The sequence below is a fragment of the Loxodonta africana genome, chromosome 1, assembly GCF_030014295.1.
Source record: "Loxodonta africana isolate mLoxAfr1 chromosome 1, mLoxAfr1.hap2, whole genome shotgun sequence".
NCBI lineage: Eukaryota > Metazoa > Chordata > Mammalia > Proboscidea > Elephantidae > Loxodonta > Loxodonta africana.
The window spans coordinates 97,778,640-97,797,286 of record NC_087342.1 but is presented as its reverse complement, the minus strand read 5'-3'; the positions used below and the strand labels follow the sequence as shown (position 1 = coordinate 97,797,286).

Here is an 18,647-nt window from a genome sequence, read left to right as displayed (position 1 = left end):
ATCTTCACATTTCCATTCATGAATATAGCTCTCTAACCTTGACGTCGTTATCACAGCTAAAAAAGTTGACAGTTCCCTAATACCAGATATTCAGTCAGCTTCCCCAGCTATCTCATAAACACCCTTTTAAGTTTGATTGCCAAAGCAAGATTCAAATAAAATCCATGAATGCAAAATTATACTGTGTCTCTTGAATTGCTTTTACTATAGAGATTTCTCTTTTGTCTTTTTTTTTACCCATAAAATTTATTTGTTGTAGAAACTTCAGTTGTTTTTCCGATTGCATCTCCAAGGTGCCTAACATGTTCTCTGTTCCCCCAAGAGTTCCTATATACTGGTATAGATTAAGGAGCTTGATTAGATTCAGGCTTGATATTTTTTAAGGGGCAGAGGGGAACAAGAGAGAATGAAGACAAGGATTTTTATAGGTAGTGGTGATAATAAGTTTCATGTAACTTGAAGTCTATATCTTATTTCCTCATAATGAGCACATCACAAGGAAAAGTTTAAATTGGACTCAGATTGGTGTCATTTATTTGTTGAAATGCGATTTATTAATTTTAGGCAAATGAGCAGCTTAATTTTTGTTTGAGGAGATAGTTTTCCATTTTTTAAAAAGCTACCACCATCTCCTACATCTGTGTATCTATATCACATTTAAACTCATCTGTTTGCAAAAATAATTAGGAGTAGACTGTGTAATTTGATTTGGGGGAACAACATTATTAAGCTCTCATATGAGTTGTTACATTTCAGAATAAATGAATTTTAAAGTTCTGTTTCCTTCTCCATTTATGCAGCACAAACATTTCACTGAAGATATTCAAACAAGGCAGTATCGCTCCTTGGAAGTTCTGATAGGATCTGGTTATAATACTCCTGCTGATATCTGGAGCACCGCATGCATGGTAATGTTTTTTTGCACTCGGCCTCCCCTTATTACATGGTAGTTACATACCTTTGCCTATTTGCTAATGTCAGTAGACCAGCAAATTAACAAGCAGAAAAGAAATTTGATGACTTATTATTGGCACTAAAACTCCACTGTCTGGAGAGGTCTGGCTCCAAACGCCTGTCATAAATACCTGGTGTTCCATTTGGTTCCTACCACGTTCCTGTTGGGTAAAGGAACTAAATGTTTCTTAAAATAAATTGTTGGTAAAGAAAGTTGAAAACCTCTAAGAAAAGCTCTAAGATGTTGTGTTTGGTTAGGAGGTTATGAGTACCCTTGCCCTTTCAGCACTGATCTATTTTTGGACCACGGCAATCCCTGGAAACTGTTTCATTGTATATAGTTCAGCAGCTCCTCCGGCATCTTTGCAACTCAGAAGAAGTCAAGCCCAGTCACTAATAGATTCATAAGCTTCTGCTTTGTCTCTGGTTATGATACTACTTGAGTGGTCAGATTTAGTTGATAAATAATTTCCCACAAATAGCCTCACATTGGAACGTGTTACATTGTTTCCTGAAATGGAGTATACCCTTCAAGATCTTATATCACAATTTGTAATTGTGTTTGCTTACTGTTTTCTCTTCTAGTAGATTATAAGCTCCACGTGGGTAGGAATCATGTTTGTTACGTATAGCTAAGTATCTGGTTCACTGCCTATCACATTTTAAGTGGGTGCTTAATATATATTTGTGGACCACCAAATGATGAACTAAACCAGAAACATATAAAAATCTTATTGCAATTAACATTTGGTACTCACAGTCAGCTGTATTGCAGAGTTGGCACGTAAGTTCCTGCCACCCGTCTGAGAATCTGTTTTTCTCCTGAGCTGGGGAAACTTGAGACAGACTGGCAGCTCCAACTAAAACAGGTCTGAAGTAGAGTGAGGTTTGGTATCATGTGCACAAGATAAAAGAACATTGAAATAAAATCTCAAATTTATTTCTTGCCACACTTTAAAGTTTTATATTTTGAGGAATTTGAGTTGCTTTGCTAGAGGAAATCGTAAGTGATAGTGATGCAATCAGCTACAGAGTGTAGCTGGTTTATAGAGAGTCTGATGGATTCGATGTAGAGTGATTCTTAGTAGTGGATTAGTTGTTCGCTGTGAGAAAATGAGTATCTTAGTCTTTTTTTCTTTTTCCTTATTTCACTGTTTTGTTTGAGGGCAGAGGTCCTGCTTAACATGGTGTTTCCAATGTCAGGCTTAAGAAGTAAGTTAAAAAGAAAACAGGGGAATTAACCTTGCCCCCTAGTTCTGGACCACCTCATGTTTAGGAATTTTCTTGACCAAGGGATGAAAAACACTTACTGATGTGAGACAATGTCATAAAAACTTGAGCCCCATTTTCTCCAAGTTTCTCTCATTTTGCTGATAGACGCAGAAAATGTTGCTTTAGTTTGGCTGTACTCAGAAAGTAAACATAAATCCTGGAATATCAGAAGTGCCAAGAGAGATGGATCATCTTGCATCAAATGCAATTAATTGATGGAAAGATTGGGGCCCTTTCTGAGAGATAAAGAGACAAGAAGTTGAGAGATTGCCTGCCACACTAGAGACAGAGGCTACAAAGTCAGAAGGACAGCTATAAAGACAAACAGGAAAATATTTGTGAAGAACATTAAGAATTAATAAGGAATAGCTGTTTTAAAATTTTCCAAACATGTTGGACCATAGGTGGCAGGATGAGACTATATTTCTCCCTGGCTTTTGAATATCCTCCCCCTCACCTCATGGGGAAGTATATTTATAGCCCTCAGTTATATGCCTTTTTTGGCAGTTTCCTCCCTGGAGGTATTGGCTTTCTGGGACCTGTTCTTTCTTCTTTTATCTTTTTCTCTGAGATTCAGAGCAGGATTTGTACACTGGAATTTGTGGGAGGCTCTGTGAATGCAGCCACACATATTTTGAAAATTGGATAAATTGCACGTCCTTGTCCACTCCAGAAGTTGGTGCAAGGCTAATCAAGAGTGTATTTAGGGAAAATGCTAGAAAGCATAAATAATTCTTAGGCATTTTTAACAAGGAAATGGACCCTTGGGAAATAGGATCCATAACTGTTTCCTCTGTCCAGAACTCTTAAGGCTGCTAAAATGCCCTAAATCTGAATCTAAGTGCTGTAATTTATCATGCCATAGAGTTTTTTTTATCCACTGTCAGCAATCCTTATTCTGGTTTGGGGAAGAAGTATCAGATCTGAGGTACATGAAAGAACAGACAGATGTCTGCACTCGTTATAATTTCTAGCATTGTATACAATGGCCGTTTGGCTTCCACAAAGACTGTCACCTTTATTCAACAACAGTAAGCTACTGGAGATAAAGATAGAATACCATTTTAATAAATAATATTTTTAGTTCTCTTCAGTGCATTTCCTTATCCTATACAATGATGTTCACAGATTTGCTTTTGTTTTCAGTTTTATTGTTGCTGCCAGAACTTTTTGTAGGACAGAAAAGGCAACCACAAAAGAACTATAATCTTGTCTCTTTTGGAGTCAGTTTCTGTAATAAAATGGCCAGGATCCATGCCTCTGGAGTAGATTCCTACAGTTAGCATGTACGGATGATCTGAATTCCCAGACACTGCTGTCACTGAAGGGGAAGGGGAACTGAGCATTCGCTGCATGCGGTATAAACAGGGAAGGACCAGAGAGGAACTGAGAGAAGCACATGTTTGTTTCCCAAGGGCGATAGACTTGTAGCCGGTAGACTACAGGGCCTCCAGTGTAATCCCACTGGGGAGCACATAACTGGATAGCACGCAACTAACAGCAGCCTGGGGGCCGTAGATTGCTAGGGCAAAATAGTCTCTGTTTTTGGTCATGCTTATCTTCTACATGTCAGTTCACACAGCTGTGTGTTGGAGTATTGATTTTATAATGTTTCAATTACCTTTTAAAGGAAAGGATCGACTGAAGAAAGCTTTAAGTCTGTAGCAGTACCTCCTCCTTATTGTTCGTACCAGTTGGTAACGGGAACTTAGGTAGGCTCCTCCTCTTGACTGAAGAAGGACTTGCTTCTTGGCTTTCTTCTCTTTTTTTAGGGGGTCTCATTGAGTCCCAGTGCATCTCCAGCCTCAGCTTCCCTCCAGACTTCAGCCTTGTGTGTCCAGTTGTCTACTTGACAGCTCCGTTTGGATATCTGCTAAATGTCTCACATGTAACATTTTCAAAATAGAATGCTTTCCACACATACTTTCCCGTCTTTCTTGTTTTTGAAAATGACTCCACCATTCACCCAGTCACCCAGACCAAAACCTCAGGAGTCATCCTTGATTTTTATGTTTCCTTCTCACCCCCTACATGTAGTCCACCAGTAAGTTCTGTGTGTTCTACCTTCAAAATATATCCAGCATCAGCCACTTCTTACCTTTTCCATTAACCCAGTCTGGTCCATGCATTGTCATTGTTCACACAGACCACTACATTGTTCTCCCAATTTATTTCTCCACTTCTCGTCTTTTCTCTTCATCGTCCATCCTCACCAGGCAGCCAGAGTGGTCTTTCTTAAATATTAATCAGATCATGTTATTCCCTATTTTAAACTCTCCAGTCGCTTTCCATTCCACTGAAAATGAAATGCAGCTTTTTTTCCTTAGCCGTGCCAAGCTCCCTCTCACCTTGGGACCTGTTTTCTTCTTTGCCTTGTGCAGGTCTCAGCTCAGATAGAACTCTTCCCAGATGTCTTCTTGACATCCCTATTTAAAGTAGGCCCCACCCTATCACTTTATTTTTCTTCATGTAACTTATTACCACCCAAATATGTGTGCATTTGGGTTGTGATAAATTACGTGAAGAAAAATATTTTCATGTTATATAATTATGTTTTATAAAATATCAGTTTTTTTCTGCATGAGGCAGGACTTTAGTCTGTGATTTTTAAATAGGGAGGGTGATGTGTGCAGTGGACAGATGCATTTTGGAAAAATTCCTCAGCAGTTGCCATGGTTGTAGACCTCTGATTAAGAACCACTTATTTGCCTCAACTGTTAAGATCACTTACACCTGTGTAAGTAAGCTCAAGGAAACTATTTAAAGCTGCAAGTGAGTGGTAGAATATATTTAGTATCCCCCCCAAAAATCATTCTTTTCAGCTGTGCAATTTGTAGTTTCCCAGCCATTCCTTTTGTTCTGTGAAATGTTTACATACGGTGCGGTTGGCTTGTTCATCTGCCTTCTGTCTGTTGTAACCGTCTTTCAGCCTCTGTACTCTCTTCCTGAGCAATTTGCTGACTGTTAAGACATCTGTCATTTGCCTCATTTTCCTGGAGTTGGTTATTTGCAGGGCAGTAAGCACGAGGTATTTAACAGTGTCATTTCTCTATATTCAATAGCAGTAAGTAGACTTTTAAACACAAATTGAACAAAACTTAGCATTCCTGGTTTGAAATGAGTGTAAAAAGCATCCTTAATTTAATGTCTTCATGATTGGAACAATGAAATATCCTTAGTAACAGAAATGAGGCAGAATAGCCACCTGATCATTCAATAAGGATAAATGCTCTTCAGATGTTTTTAGAAAGAATTCTCGTCATTGTAGTAAAAAAATTAATTTCCTTTTTTTTTTTTTTCCTTAAACAGACTTTCTTCTTCCAGCCTCCAGCCCTACTCTGGAATTTTGCTTTCCTCTCTAGAGATTGTTAAAGACAGACAATTTGAGTTGTCTTTTAATCTCTTTTCTCTAAAATAGCATGTCCAGAACTTCAGTCCTTCCTCATGTCAGGCCCGAGGTCAAAATCAGGGCCCTTAAGTTGGTACATTGAGCACATCTGTAGCTCCAGGGCAGGAAACATCATGACTCTGTCCTGACTTGTCTTTTCCACCAGATAAGAGAGCAAATGGCCAGCCCATTAATACAGATGGCAGACGTGTTATCTTAGAGAAACAGCTCTAACCAGAAAGTCCTTGTTTTCTGTTTGGTGTTCCTGCACAGCACTCTGCCTGTGGGACGCTGGGCTGCCTTGTAAGCTGTGTCCGTAGTCCTTTCTGCTACATTTTTATGCCATTTTTCTCTAAGGCTGTAGGGTTGAGAAAGTTGACAAAGGATGTTACTCTGGACTTTTAAAAAAGAATTACTGTCTCTGCTTTTAACAGCTATCTTTCCATACTGTTTGGCGCTTATTTCAAAGGAAATCACTTCTTAAGATCCTCTTGAATACTGACTCCTGTTTCTAAGAGGTTTTCTTGTTGTAAGAAACACATGCTTTTCTTTTCCTGGTGAGTGAATGCAAACTTGCTGATCAAATAGTATAGGAGTGGCTCCTGACTCCACTTAAACTTACCTCTTCTGGTTTTCTGCAGAACTAGAAAATGGGAACTCTCCATCTGAGACAATGAGGGAGTGCTTTCCACAGCAAAGGTTAAGAACGTACTGTTTGCCAAACACTAAAAAGTTCTAGGTAGAAAGATATCTGAAGGTTTTAGTTTTAGCAACAGAATTGCAGTGTTTAGCCTTGTAGAATTACAACTTGGCTCTACATGATTAATCAAGACCTGCAACTCTTTTGGAATAATTTTAGACTTTAAAAAAAATGATCATTTGCAGGATTTTTGAAGAAAAAAATTAATATTGAATCAAATACCAATAAGCTCTCTGGCCTTCTTTGATGCTTTCATATGCTGTTCTTCTTTTTCTTAGGCCTTTGAACTGGCTACAGGCGACTATTTGTTTGAACCTCATTCAGGGGAAGAGTACACTCGAGACGAAGGTGAGTCCCCTGACAGAGGACACCTGTGTGTTACAGTTACACTTCCCAGATGTGGCTAACACCATGTTAGTACTGAACAGCTTTAGTCTTTTTACTGTGCTAAGTACATATAAAATCCTAGAGAAGATAGAAATATAAAAGATATTTTATAGTAGATACGCTAGATATTTAATACCCAAGCCCAGTGCCATCGGGTCAATTCCAACTTATAGCGACCCTATAGGACAGTGTAGAACTGCCCCATAGAGTTTCCAAGGAGCGCCTGGTGGATTTGAACTGCCAACCCTTTGGTTCGCAGCTGTAGCACTTAACCACTACGCCACCAGGGTTTAGATATTTAATAAGAGATATTAAAGATCTCTAGTAGACGATTAGACAAAAGGCCAAAATTGGTTAAACTAAAACTTCCGTTTGCCGGTAATTTCTTCTTCAACATCTGGTTTTCTTCTTTTCTGTAAATACCAGTGATTCATTCTTCTCCCAGCTTGAATTTCCGTGCTCATCAACTTTGTGTTCAATTACGCTTTCTTTATTTGGAAGTCACTAATTTTAATGTACAGAGACAATATACTATTTATCTTTGTAAGTTCTACAACATTCAGCATTCTTTTTTCTTCTTTCTGAAAATTGAAGCCATAATTTTTTTCTTTTTAAGTGATAACAAAAACTTAGGAATCCATTTTTTAAACAAAATGCAGTTGATTTCTATTTTGTGATTGCCAGTGGGAAAGCCCAAGCTGTCAGTTGATCTGTCTGAGAAACTGTGGAAACAGATAGCTGTATCTGTCTGATATTTCTCTGATGATGTCATTCAGATAACTAGTTACCGAGTCAGTAACTTGAATGAAAAAATGATTAAAGGAACGTTTTGCTGTCTTTACTATACAATTTCGGCAGCTTTTATTTTGTTTGCGGGATGAAAGAAAATTATTCTGAGAGAGCACTAGCAATATACCCTCTCAATGTGGAAAATATGTTCTTTACTTTCTGTGCTTTCCTCGATTCTTTGGGAAATCAGGTTTTGTGTTCCGTGGAACCAAGAATGTTCTCTGTTTCCTAATCTGTGGCTCTCTGGGATATTAATAGGCAGTGTTAGTAGTGCCTGCTAATATTCCTTTACAGTTTGGAAAATGCGGCAGTAATTCCCATAGCCAAATGCCTGTTTTGACAGGTACGTATTAGACATGTTTGCATACACCAGCCCCTTGTAAGAAGATACTGTAATTACAAGTACACACTTGTAATTACATGTACACACTTGATTTTCCATGTTCTCCGTTTGTCCTTTTTCCAAGTTACAAGTTTGGGGTTGTAGAATTTTAGAAATACCCCACTGTATCTGTGTTTGGGAAGGAGGTTAATTTTTTTCTCTTTACTTTTCTTGACCACCCCATACGTATTGGTGTGTTGTACGAAACACATATAGTGGCTAGGGTTATACTAGGTAGGCCCTTATGCTGACTGCAAATTGAAATGTGTATGAAATGTTTCAAATACACGGGCAAGGGAGAGTTATTTACCCTAGGTATTTGGGTCCTAATTTGTTTTCTCCAGTACCAGTCAGTATTAATAGTCTTTATAGCAAGCCTCAAACTCCCTGTACTGTTCTACTGTACTTTGTCCCATAAGAACAGGAAAAACCAAGCCTTGTACCTTGGCTAGAGCATACAGAGTTTGTTGCAAGTCACAGTAGGACTGGGGCCTACGTAGCATGGCCCCTGTTGTTGACCCCCTACAGCCGTGACTTTTGGAATAATACTTGATAATTTAGCCTATCAAGTACAATCCTGTGATTAAATGTTAAGCCAGAGACAGATTTCTGGAATTAAATGTAAAATAATATTTCTGAAGGAAAACTAATTCTGCAGAATAGGAAAATATTAAAACAACCAGTACTTGGAAGTTTATGGTAAGAGAAGCTATATTTGAACTTTTTCGTTGGTATTCTCACTTTGGTTGTTGTTTATGGTAATTCAAACAAAAGACATTTATTTGCAGATTCTGCCTAAAACAGGCAGAAATGTCTTGACAGCCAGGTGCTTGTTACCAAACCATAAATTGAGTCAAAGCTGCCCAGAGATTAGAGTGAATTCATAAATGTAAAGCCCTCTTAAAGTGACACCACTGAGCCCTTCACAGGAGAAGGGAGTGTATGATCTGAGACCTTTAATAAATCCCCAGGTAGGTTAATGTCTCTAACATGTCATTCGCCTATAAGGCACGAAATTGGAAGGTTTTTTTTAAGTGACATCTCTTGAGTCTTAACGATTCTGTAACTAAGGGATTACAGTCATTTATAAAGTTCTTTTCCAGCTAGAAGCCATCACTTCTTAAAACTTATTTATATTGCTAGTTTCTTTCCCCTGCAGTGGAGGAGTGGGAGCTGGCTGGTCCCAGGCGCCCCTCCTGGCTAACAGACTACAAGCCATCCTGGCAGTGTACACGGTCCATGCCAGTGCTGTGACAGCTACGACTCACCATATGACTTAGCCATTCAGTGACTGACAGACAAGTAGCTGTGTTTATGCTAGTTCTTACTAAAAATGTCAGTTTTTGAGAAAGCTTTGAGCTAGACATGATAGATGTGGGTTTTCATTTGAGCTCTAGCTCTTGTTAACAGTGTAGCTTCAAGTAAACAAACAAAAAAGCTCATTGCCATCGAGTCAATGCCAACTCATAGCAACCCTATAGAACAGTTTCCAGACTTATTTTTTACGGAAGCAGACTACCATATCTTTCTTCTGCAACTTCAAGTAGGCCACTTATTTATTCTCTCTGAGGCTCCATTTTCTCATCTTTAAAATGGGCCATTACTCTTTGGTGCGTTTTACAGGATGATTGTGAAAACTCAATAATATGTGAGTGCTTTAACTACCGTGAACGTTCTTATATAAGGAGTATTATTACTACTTGAAGCTCAAAGCAGTGTTATAAGTGACATTTCTAGAATGCCTAAAACATGTTGACACAGTTTTTAACCTTACCTAAAGAACCTACCTGAACTGGATATACAAAGTGCAAGTAAAGATGTAGACAAGCCTTCAAATTCCAGACTGGGATTTTCCAGTGACTGTCAGGTGACCAGCCACCTGAAATAAGTCTTGGCCTTCCCAGTCTCGCCTCGAGTATCCTTGGTTTTATTTGTAGTTACTTTTAAACAGCTAGTCTTTGGAAAAGCTATTCATAGAAAAAACCTCTTTCACAGCTTGTCCTTGATCCTGTTCTTCTTAACCCTTCTATTTTAGACCACATTGCACATATTATAGAGCTGATAGGCAGAATTCCAAGACACTCTGCCTTCAGTGGGAAATATTTACAGGACTTCTTCAGTCGCAGAGGTAGTATTGTTAACATTAGTTCTCATCTAGGCCCCAGGGATACAACTTCAGGAAGCAGAGCATTCACACCACAATTATATTTAGTTATCACTGAGATCCCACTCGAGTGAGCACCTGATTTTTATGCTTTTCTGGGTTCTCCATTAGATGGATAGAATCCCCCTCTTCCCATTTAAGACAGAAAGAAAGCCTGAGACGCTTTACAAAGAGGTGTGCATGCTACTCTTTCTTGCAGTGTCTGGAGCTACAGTTGTTACTCCTGTTATGTATGTCCTTTTTTTTCCCTCTTGAAATGTTTGAAACATACAGATCACATTGCATTGATCATAGAACTTCTGGGGAAGGTGCCTCGCAAGCTGATTGTGGCAGGAAAATATTCCAAGGAATTTTTCACCAAAAAAGGTAAAATAAATGTATTTGTTTCCTGACTTTAAGGGGGCACAGTATTTTAAAATGAACAGGTAAGTATAGTTGGGTACATTTTTCCAGCCCTTAGAGAAAGCTGGTCCTATCAGGAATGCTGCACTGTGACTTACCAAGAGAAGGGGAATAACACAGTCAGTAGCAAACTGGAGCTAGACTGCCTGGGTTCTAATCCCAGCTGCTCCACTAGCTATATAACCTTTGACACCACCTCTCTGTGTCTCAGTTTGCTTGTCTTTGAATGGAGATAATAATAGTGTTTACCTCCTGTTGAATTAATTAATATGTGTATAGTGCCTGGTGCACAGTTGATTGGTGATTACACCTACTATAGCACTTCTGAGAACCAAAAAAAACCAAACCTGTTGCCTTCGAGCCAACTCTGACTCGTAGTAACCCTATAGGATAGTGGACACATTTTTGCTGGTATTTGGTTTAAGAACTGCCTCAACCAAAGGTCAGATGAGTTTAAGCTTCTTAAGGGAAAGGGACTGTGTCTCACTTATCTTTGTATCTCAGGTGACCCTAACAGTGTCACTTAAACACGCTAGTCATACAAATGAACTTTTATTGTTTTCAGCTTGATACGTTCATGTTAACCTTTTTTTTTTTAATTTTATTTTGTCGTTGTTGAGAATATGCACAGCAAAACATACACCAGTTCAACAGTTTTTACATGTACAATTTAGTGACATTGATTACATTCTTCAAGTTGTGCAGCCATTCTCACCCTCCTTTTCTGAGTTGTTCCTCCCTCATTAACATGGTGCCCCCTAAGGTTCCTGTCTAATCTGAGTTGCTGTTGTCATTTTCTCTGTTATTAATGAAGGAAACAGAAGCAAAGATAAAACTTTCATCTCAAATTTTTCGCTTGACAGTATATGCTGATACATCTAAGTATGTATTTCTTATAATTCTAAATAAAATTTAGAAGCTGAGATGTGAACTAACCACAAAAAAAAAAAAAAAAAAGGAGACTTCAAATAAGTGTCACATACGAAAAACCTGGAAAGCAGCATTTGCCTTAGTAAGTGTGATGCTGCTGTATCTGAAAGCTGCATAGGGTTTGTTCTTTTAGTTTTGTTGCTTTTAACATGTTTAACATGGCATTAGCATCTTATTTTTAAATGACTGCCTCATTTTGAAGCAACATTTACTAGACTATTGAGCCAAAAAAAGAATATGAGTAAATTATTCTTGGTATGTGGTGATACAAAAAAAAACCCAGATAGAGTGCCTCTAAACACTCTGGGAGACAATGTTGAGCATATAAGCACTTAGTGTTCACTGTAGAGAGTACCTAGTTTCTGATAAAAAAACCCAGAAAACCAAACCCATTGCTATCGAGTTGATTCGAAACTCATAGTGACCCTATAGGGTAGAGGAGAGCTGCCCCGTCAGGTTTCCGGGGAGTGATTGGTAGATTCGAACTTCCACCCTTTTTGTTAGCAGCCGTAGATCGCCATAGCTCTTAACCGTTGTGTAGTTCTTGATAGGCTTGCTCAGTTTGACTGGGAAAAACATCCTAGATTGGGAGAGAAGACAAATGTTCTTAAATTTTTAGGCCCTCATGAAAAAATAGAGATACTTTTTTGCAAGGAATACATAAGAGAAGAGGTGTTTTGTGAATGGAGAAGGATTAGATTCTGATTGCAAAATTTGATTCTTTATAGACTGCCTGGATTAGTTCCTGGATTTCCACAAGAGGATCTTGTCACTTGTCAATGTTGGTCAGTTGCTTTTGTACTGTCTTCACCGCAGGTGACCTGAAACACATCACGAAGCTGAAACCCTGGGGCCTTTTTGAGGTTCTAGTGGAGAAGTATGAATGGTCTCAGGAAGAGGCAGCTGGCTTCACGGATTTCTTACTGCCTATGTTGGAGCTGATCCCCGAGAAGAGAGCCACCGCTGCCGAGTGTCTCCGGCACCCCTGGCTCAACTCCTAAGCCCAGGCCCAGCACCACAGCAGAGATCATACGCTGACCCTTCTCTCCTCCTCTCCAGGCATTTCCGTCTTCCCTTTTCAGGGTGAAGCTCTTCCTTCGAGGGTTTCTAGAATTGTTTTTTTTTTTTTTTTTAATCCAACATGTTCATTTGGGTTTGCTTACTTGACCCTGTGGAGATCCCACAGCTATTGGGCATCCTAGGTGAATTTGGCCTTAGTTGGGCTCTGCCAAAGACTAATAGACTGAAATGTGAAACAGCCTCTTGCCCTGTACCCTTGCCTTTCCATTAGGACATCCTTTAAACTATAAGCATCCTTTTTAAAAAGAGCTATGAAGAAGTATGAGCCCATCCTTTTATTCACTGACTCTAAGAGTCAAATTTTCTAGTGTGTATCCAATTGCCAGCATAAGGATGAGGGGGGAACGGGTGTCAATTCTGTGTACAGCAGAGACATTAAACTTGCTGTCTCCAGGCTGCATCATCTTCCTGGATTATTTCTGTTGTTCTTCATGTTCACATTTTTTCCTGCGACTTTTAACCTATCTTCCTAGATGGGCTGAATAAACGCCAAGTTTGGGTCCCATTTTCTCACTGTTGAAAGCACTGTCAGATTCCTTTCATCCTTTAATAACTCTAAGATCCTTGAATCCTCAGTCTGATTAATAATGGAAACAAAACGGAGCCAGCGAGTAGCAGTTTCTTCAGACCACAGGTGTTCTGCAAGCAGTGCTTTCCTATATGTCCTCTTTCGCCCTGAGAGCAGAGTTACTTTGATTGGCTTTCTGTTTTTTGCTTTTTTAATTCCCGGCTGGCACTTTGCTCGTTGCACTTGAGTTTATCGCCCCTTAACTAAAGAATTCAGGATGACTCTAGAAACGAGATCTGGGTTTCAGAGCTTCCGCATCTGAGAAGAAAATGTCCCATAGCTCTTGACTCTTTTCCAAACAATCCTGGTTATTTATGGCTTTTTCTTTACCTTGCCCAAGATTGGCCTTGAGGCAGCTTTTTTCTGTGGCTTTCTTTGCCCTTCTCATTTTCTCAGAGGCTTGGGATCTTAGATGGAACCCCCGGATAAAAGAACCAAGGGGAGGGGTGGGATGGGACTTCTTTTGGGGGGTAGGGGGGTTGGTTGGTTTTTAAAATTAGCCATTCTCTGCTGCTATTTCCTTGTATAATGTAAGTTTTAACCTTAGTTTTGGAGATGATTGAGATGTACTTGAGGCTTTTTTTTTTTTTTTTATGAGAAAATGCTTTGTGAATTTTATTTTAGGATGGTCCTCTCCCAAACTTGCGCTAGACATTACATATTCTTTGGGTCTTGTTGAAAAGCAAAAGTCGGGCAAGATTGGGGTCACAGCCCTTTGTTCAGCATGGACCAAGCGGGCCTTGGGGATTATAGCATCTCCGGAAGTGGCTACAGAACTCTAATTTACACAGAAAGCCAAGGAGGTGCTACTTGGGGCTGTAATAGCAGAGCTCCCAGTGAGACTGTTGGGTAGTCAGTTTTCTATATGAGAGATTGGAATCTAGTTTTTATCATCCACCAACAATGGCAAAGGACAAAGTGGCGCAATTATGCAATCCATTTAACTCATAAACATATTACCCTGAGTAACTGTGGCCAGCCATTCATCTCATCCTTGATTGGGTACTCGTGAAATCAGACGTGTTCCTGTAGAAAGAATTTTAAATCGGGCTGTCTATGCACCTCTCAAGAAAAGAGAAAATAGGTCGTATCAAACAACGGCAGGGAAATACTTCAGCAATTCTAATCCACGTTGGGTTTTCAGCTGTATCTACGTCTAAAGCAATAGCACACAAGGACTGAATTCTCTTCTGCACTGTAAAATCATAATTGTGGAATTACAGGGATTCTGGTGAGGATATTAAGGTGAAATAACCAAAACAAAAACCAGGAGGCCCCATTTTAACAAACAGTTGACAAGAAAGGAAATTTTAATGAGAGAGAGAACCTATAACTTCATTTTGGAAATGTTTCTCTACCACATAAGGGCTTTTTTCCCTCTCACGTAAGGAGCCAGATGAATTTAGAAGACGTGAAAAGAGGCAGCTGTAGAACTTGGTCTTCCAAGTACCTGCGTACCTTTATTGAGCTTAATCATCGTCATGTCAAATTGCCATGATCTCACTAAAGGATTTCTATTTGCTGTCAGTTAAAAATACATCCCTGAGAGTACATTTTTATTCTTTCTACTGGGTGCATTGTCTGTTTTCTTTGTAAATTCAGTACAATAAACAAATTATTTAATAACCTACATGTTTCCAGAAGCTTTCTGTTCATTTGTTGCCCAAGTTGGTCTGACCCAGGACTCAGAGTGGGAGGAAAGGATTAGTTGAATAAACTTTTTAAATTATGCAATGAAACTATACAGCTTGAGCATATGTCATTTTGTGGTGTTGGTAGCTTTGCTTCTAACTTTAAACTGGGGGCAGGGTGGAGATATCAAAACACATTTTGGAAAGTTCTGAGGCAATTATTATTCTCTACAACCTTTTCCTATAACATTTGTAGGGGTATTTTGTTTGTTTTTCTCAGAGTACAAAACTCAGCGTGTACAAAATGCAGAAGACTTGGGAACAGACTGTTACTACAGTACTGGCACGATGACTACTACTGTACACAGGTTTTCATACACTTGTCTGATTCACTCCTTAGGGTGAATTCTTAGAAATACAATTGCTGGGCCAAAGAGTAAGCACATTTTTAAGGCTTTTAGCAAATGTTACTTATCTGGAGAACAGGTGGACTGTGTACCAACAGTGTTTGAACCAGTCTGTTGTAATCTCACTTGCTTTTTTTTCCTAATAGCCAGTTTGATTGCAAACAAAAACTAAAGCCACTTGAAAAGAGCAGATAAGCAGTTACTATCTTGTTTTAATTTGCATATAAGATTATTAGGTAAAAAACTTGTTTTATGGGTCTTTGGAAGTTTTTATTGAAGTCCAGTGTTTGTCATTTATTCATAAAAAAATTGCCATTTCAACCATTTTTAAGTCTACAACTGAGTGACATTAATTACATTTACTGTGTTGTGCAACCGTCACCGCTGTTCATTGCCAACAGTTTCATATCGCCCCAAACAAACTCAGCACCCCTTAAGCAGTAACTAACCATTCCCTTCTCTTAACTAACCTCCCCTCCCCCCCAGCCCTGGTAACCTCTTAAGAAATTTTTGACTCTATGCATTAGCCTATTCTAGGTATTTCATAAAGGTGGAATCCTACAGTATTTGCCCTTTTGTGTCTGACTTACAATGTTTTCAAGGTTCATTCATGTCATAGCATGTATCAGAATTTAGTTTTTCTTTATGGCTGAATAATATTCCATTGTTTGTGCTACATTTTGTTTCATCTGTTGGACACTTGGGTTGTCTACCTTTTGGCTATTGTGAATAATGCTGCAGTGATACTAGTATACAAGTGTTTTGAACCTCTGCTTTCAGTTTTTTGGGGTATATACCTATGAATGGAATTGCTGGGTCATATGGTAATTCTGTGTTTAACTTTTTGAGCAGCTGCATCATTTTACAATCCTACCAGCAATGAATGAGGGTTCCAATATCTATCTCCACATCCTCACCAACACTTGTTATTTTCTGTTTTTATGATAATAGCCATCCTAGTGGGTGTTTCCATGTGTTTTACTGGTCATGTGTATTTTTTGCTCATTTACCTAAAATTACCAGCTTTTTTTTTTTTTTTGCATCCTTTTTTTGATGATTTTTGTCATTTTTAATTAATATACTTTACCAGTTTTTAATTTGCCTTTTTATTGGTAGTAGTCCTAGAAAGTCCTGTTGTAGTTAGTTTTAATTGTGCAGTACTAAAGACATATATAGCATGTTTATAGTGTTGACCAAAAAAAAAAATGGAATTCATAGAACTAGTGTTCACCAGACTGACGATCTGGGCAGTCCCACGAAGCCTTACGTTAAATATAGACCTGGAACTATGGGTTTTGGAAAACTGTAGTGCTGTTCTAGGCAAGCATATAGCTATCTCAAAAAAACCAGTGCACTGGTCTTGCTGTTACAACCCCACCTTTAACTCTGAATTTACTGGGCCCCACGTGACTGTCCACAGGGAAACCATTTAGCTGCTCCAGACAGGCCAGTTATAAATGGACTTTATTACTGCCCATTCTGTATTTTTGAGCCTGTAGAGTTCAGCCTTACTTTATCACAGAAAATTGGTGCTTTACTGATAATAGAAGCTGAACTTCTGTGCTCCAAAAATAAGGCCTTTTGACATCAGAAAAGCATAAATAGTCCTTTGAGTTTTGCCCACCAATTTGGGGCCTTTGGAGTTGGCAGGGCACTCACTGGTAACTTGAAGTCCTCAGTCTTCAAAACTTTGATATATGATTGGGACAAAAACCTTGAGGCCTGATGAGAAGGAAGTTTGTTTTTTAATGTCGATAAGGACCTTTTTTAAAAGTTGGGAGTTAAAAAACTATACGATAATGGATTTATCTTTAAATTCTTGTGCAAATATTAATCCACTCCAGATCCTTGTGATAGCACAGAAATATCCCGGTTTAGAAGCTAGAAAACCTGAGATCAAGGAAGTTGTTTAGGAGTTTTAAGCAAGTTTACCTTCTTACCTAGTTCTGTTTATAGACTATAACTCCCTGGTAAAGGGACCAAAAACCAAATCCATTGCCATCAAGCCAATTCCAACCCACAATAACTCCATATGTTACAGAGTACGGCTGCTCCATAGGGTCTTCTTGGCTGTAATCTTTATGAAAGCAGATTGGCAATCATTTTGTGGCACCTACCTGGGAGAGGTCAGACGGCCAACCTTTAAGTTAGGTACTGATCGCAAACCACTTGTGCCAGAGATCTTTGTGAATGGAAGAGGGTTTCTGAAACAGATGTTCAGTTTTATAGCCTCCCGAGTTCACTTTTTATCTTAATCATTCCTCCCCTTTGTCCTTAATTCAGATCTAGTTTTTGCCCATTTTTAATATGACAAGCCTTGTCCTGCAAAGGCAGAACTGGACATTGTTACAGAGATGTATCAGCTGCCTGACATTTGAGCTACATTCTTAGAAGTTGTGCCTTTAAGACAGCATTGTTGGGTTTGGTTATTTTTGGATTTACTAGATAAAGAGGAGAGTATGGTGGAGGTTGGAAATAAGTTTAGCCAACCCAGCAGTCCCTGGGTGGTGCAAACAGTTAAGCTCTAGACTGTTAGCCGAGATGTTGGTAGTTCAAATCCATCTAGAGACACCTAGAAAGACCGGCCTGGCAGTCTCCTTCAGAAAGGTCAGCCTTGAAACCTATGAAGCGGTTCTGCTCTGCACACGTGGAGTCAACATGAGTCGGAATCAACGGCAGCTAACAACTAAAAAAAAAAACAACCATACAGGGTAATTTCAGATCCGCTTTGAGGTTAAGGTAGCAAAGTGAGATGAGTTTTGGGGTCTTGTGCTTTCATCTTCAGCAACTTAATTTACTATAAAACACACATGTATCCATGAGCATGTAAGGCCACTAAAATCTAACCTTTGTCCCAATAAAGCATTCTGATAAACACTTGTTTCAGCAGAAAATTAAACTAATTTAACTATGAATAAATTGGGCTGTTTTAATGACCCCCACCCCATAGTATTCAAACACTTGGGTGATTCCCTCCCCTTGCATGTGGGCTGGACCTAGTGATCTTCTAATAAACAGGGCAAAAGTGATGGGATGGCACATCTGAGACTGGGTTAGAAAGGGGTTGTGGTTTCCATTTATGCACCCTCTTAATTTGAGGAAGCAAGCGGCCATGGGAGTAACTCTATAGAAAGACCCACCTGACAAAGAACCGGAGAAAGCCAAAAGCTGTTGAGGAATTGAAGCCCTCAGTGCAACCCATGAGAAACTAGAACTGCAAACACCCACTATGCTTGGAAGCAGATCCTCCCCCAGTTAAGCCTTCAGATGAGACTTCTGTCCCTGCCAACACCTTGATTGCAGCCTGGTGAGAAAATGAGGCAGAGGCATTCAGCTAAGCCTTGCAGGGATTCCTAATTCACAGAAACAAATGTTTGTCATTTTAAACCACGGAGTCCTGGGGTAATTTGTTAGGCAGCAATAGGTAACACTGGGTTGTCAGATATTGAACACACACAAGAGTCCTTTCCAGTTCACTTTTCAGCTATAAGCGAGTGGTCCTTCCTCTCATCTCTTCTGGGGGCTGTTATTGTTGATGAAGTTTGGGCAGCACAACTTTCCCCGCGCCCCAGCCCAAGGCAGAGGCAAGCAAG

The 18,647-nt window shown here is 39.3% G+C and overlaps 1 protein-coding gene across 2 annotated transcripts in view; it reads left to right on the top strand.

Moving 5' to 3' along the window:
* The window catches only part of SRPK1 (SRSF protein kinase 1), a 74,677-nt gene extending 59,160 nt beyond the window's left edge, over positions 1 to 15,517 (top strand). Inside the window, exons 12-15 of one of the 2 annotated variants that reach the window (XM_064285247.1) lie at positions 801 to 908; positions 6,593 to 6,662; positions 10,310 to 10,402; positions 12,185 to 15,517. In XM_064285247.1, the coding sequence (XP_064141317.1) occupies positions 801 to 908; positions 6,593 to 6,662; positions 10,310 to 10,402; positions 12,185 to 12,369 (456 nt within the window). In that variant the 3' untranslated portion in view covers positions 12,370 to 15,517. The remainder of the gene's footprint in view (positions 1 to 800; positions 909 to 6,592; positions 6,663 to 10,309; positions 10,403 to 12,184) is intronic. The other variant, XM_010588056.3, reaches the window with a different exon arrangement.
* Positions 15,518 to 18,647: the final 3,130 nt, after the last annotated feature.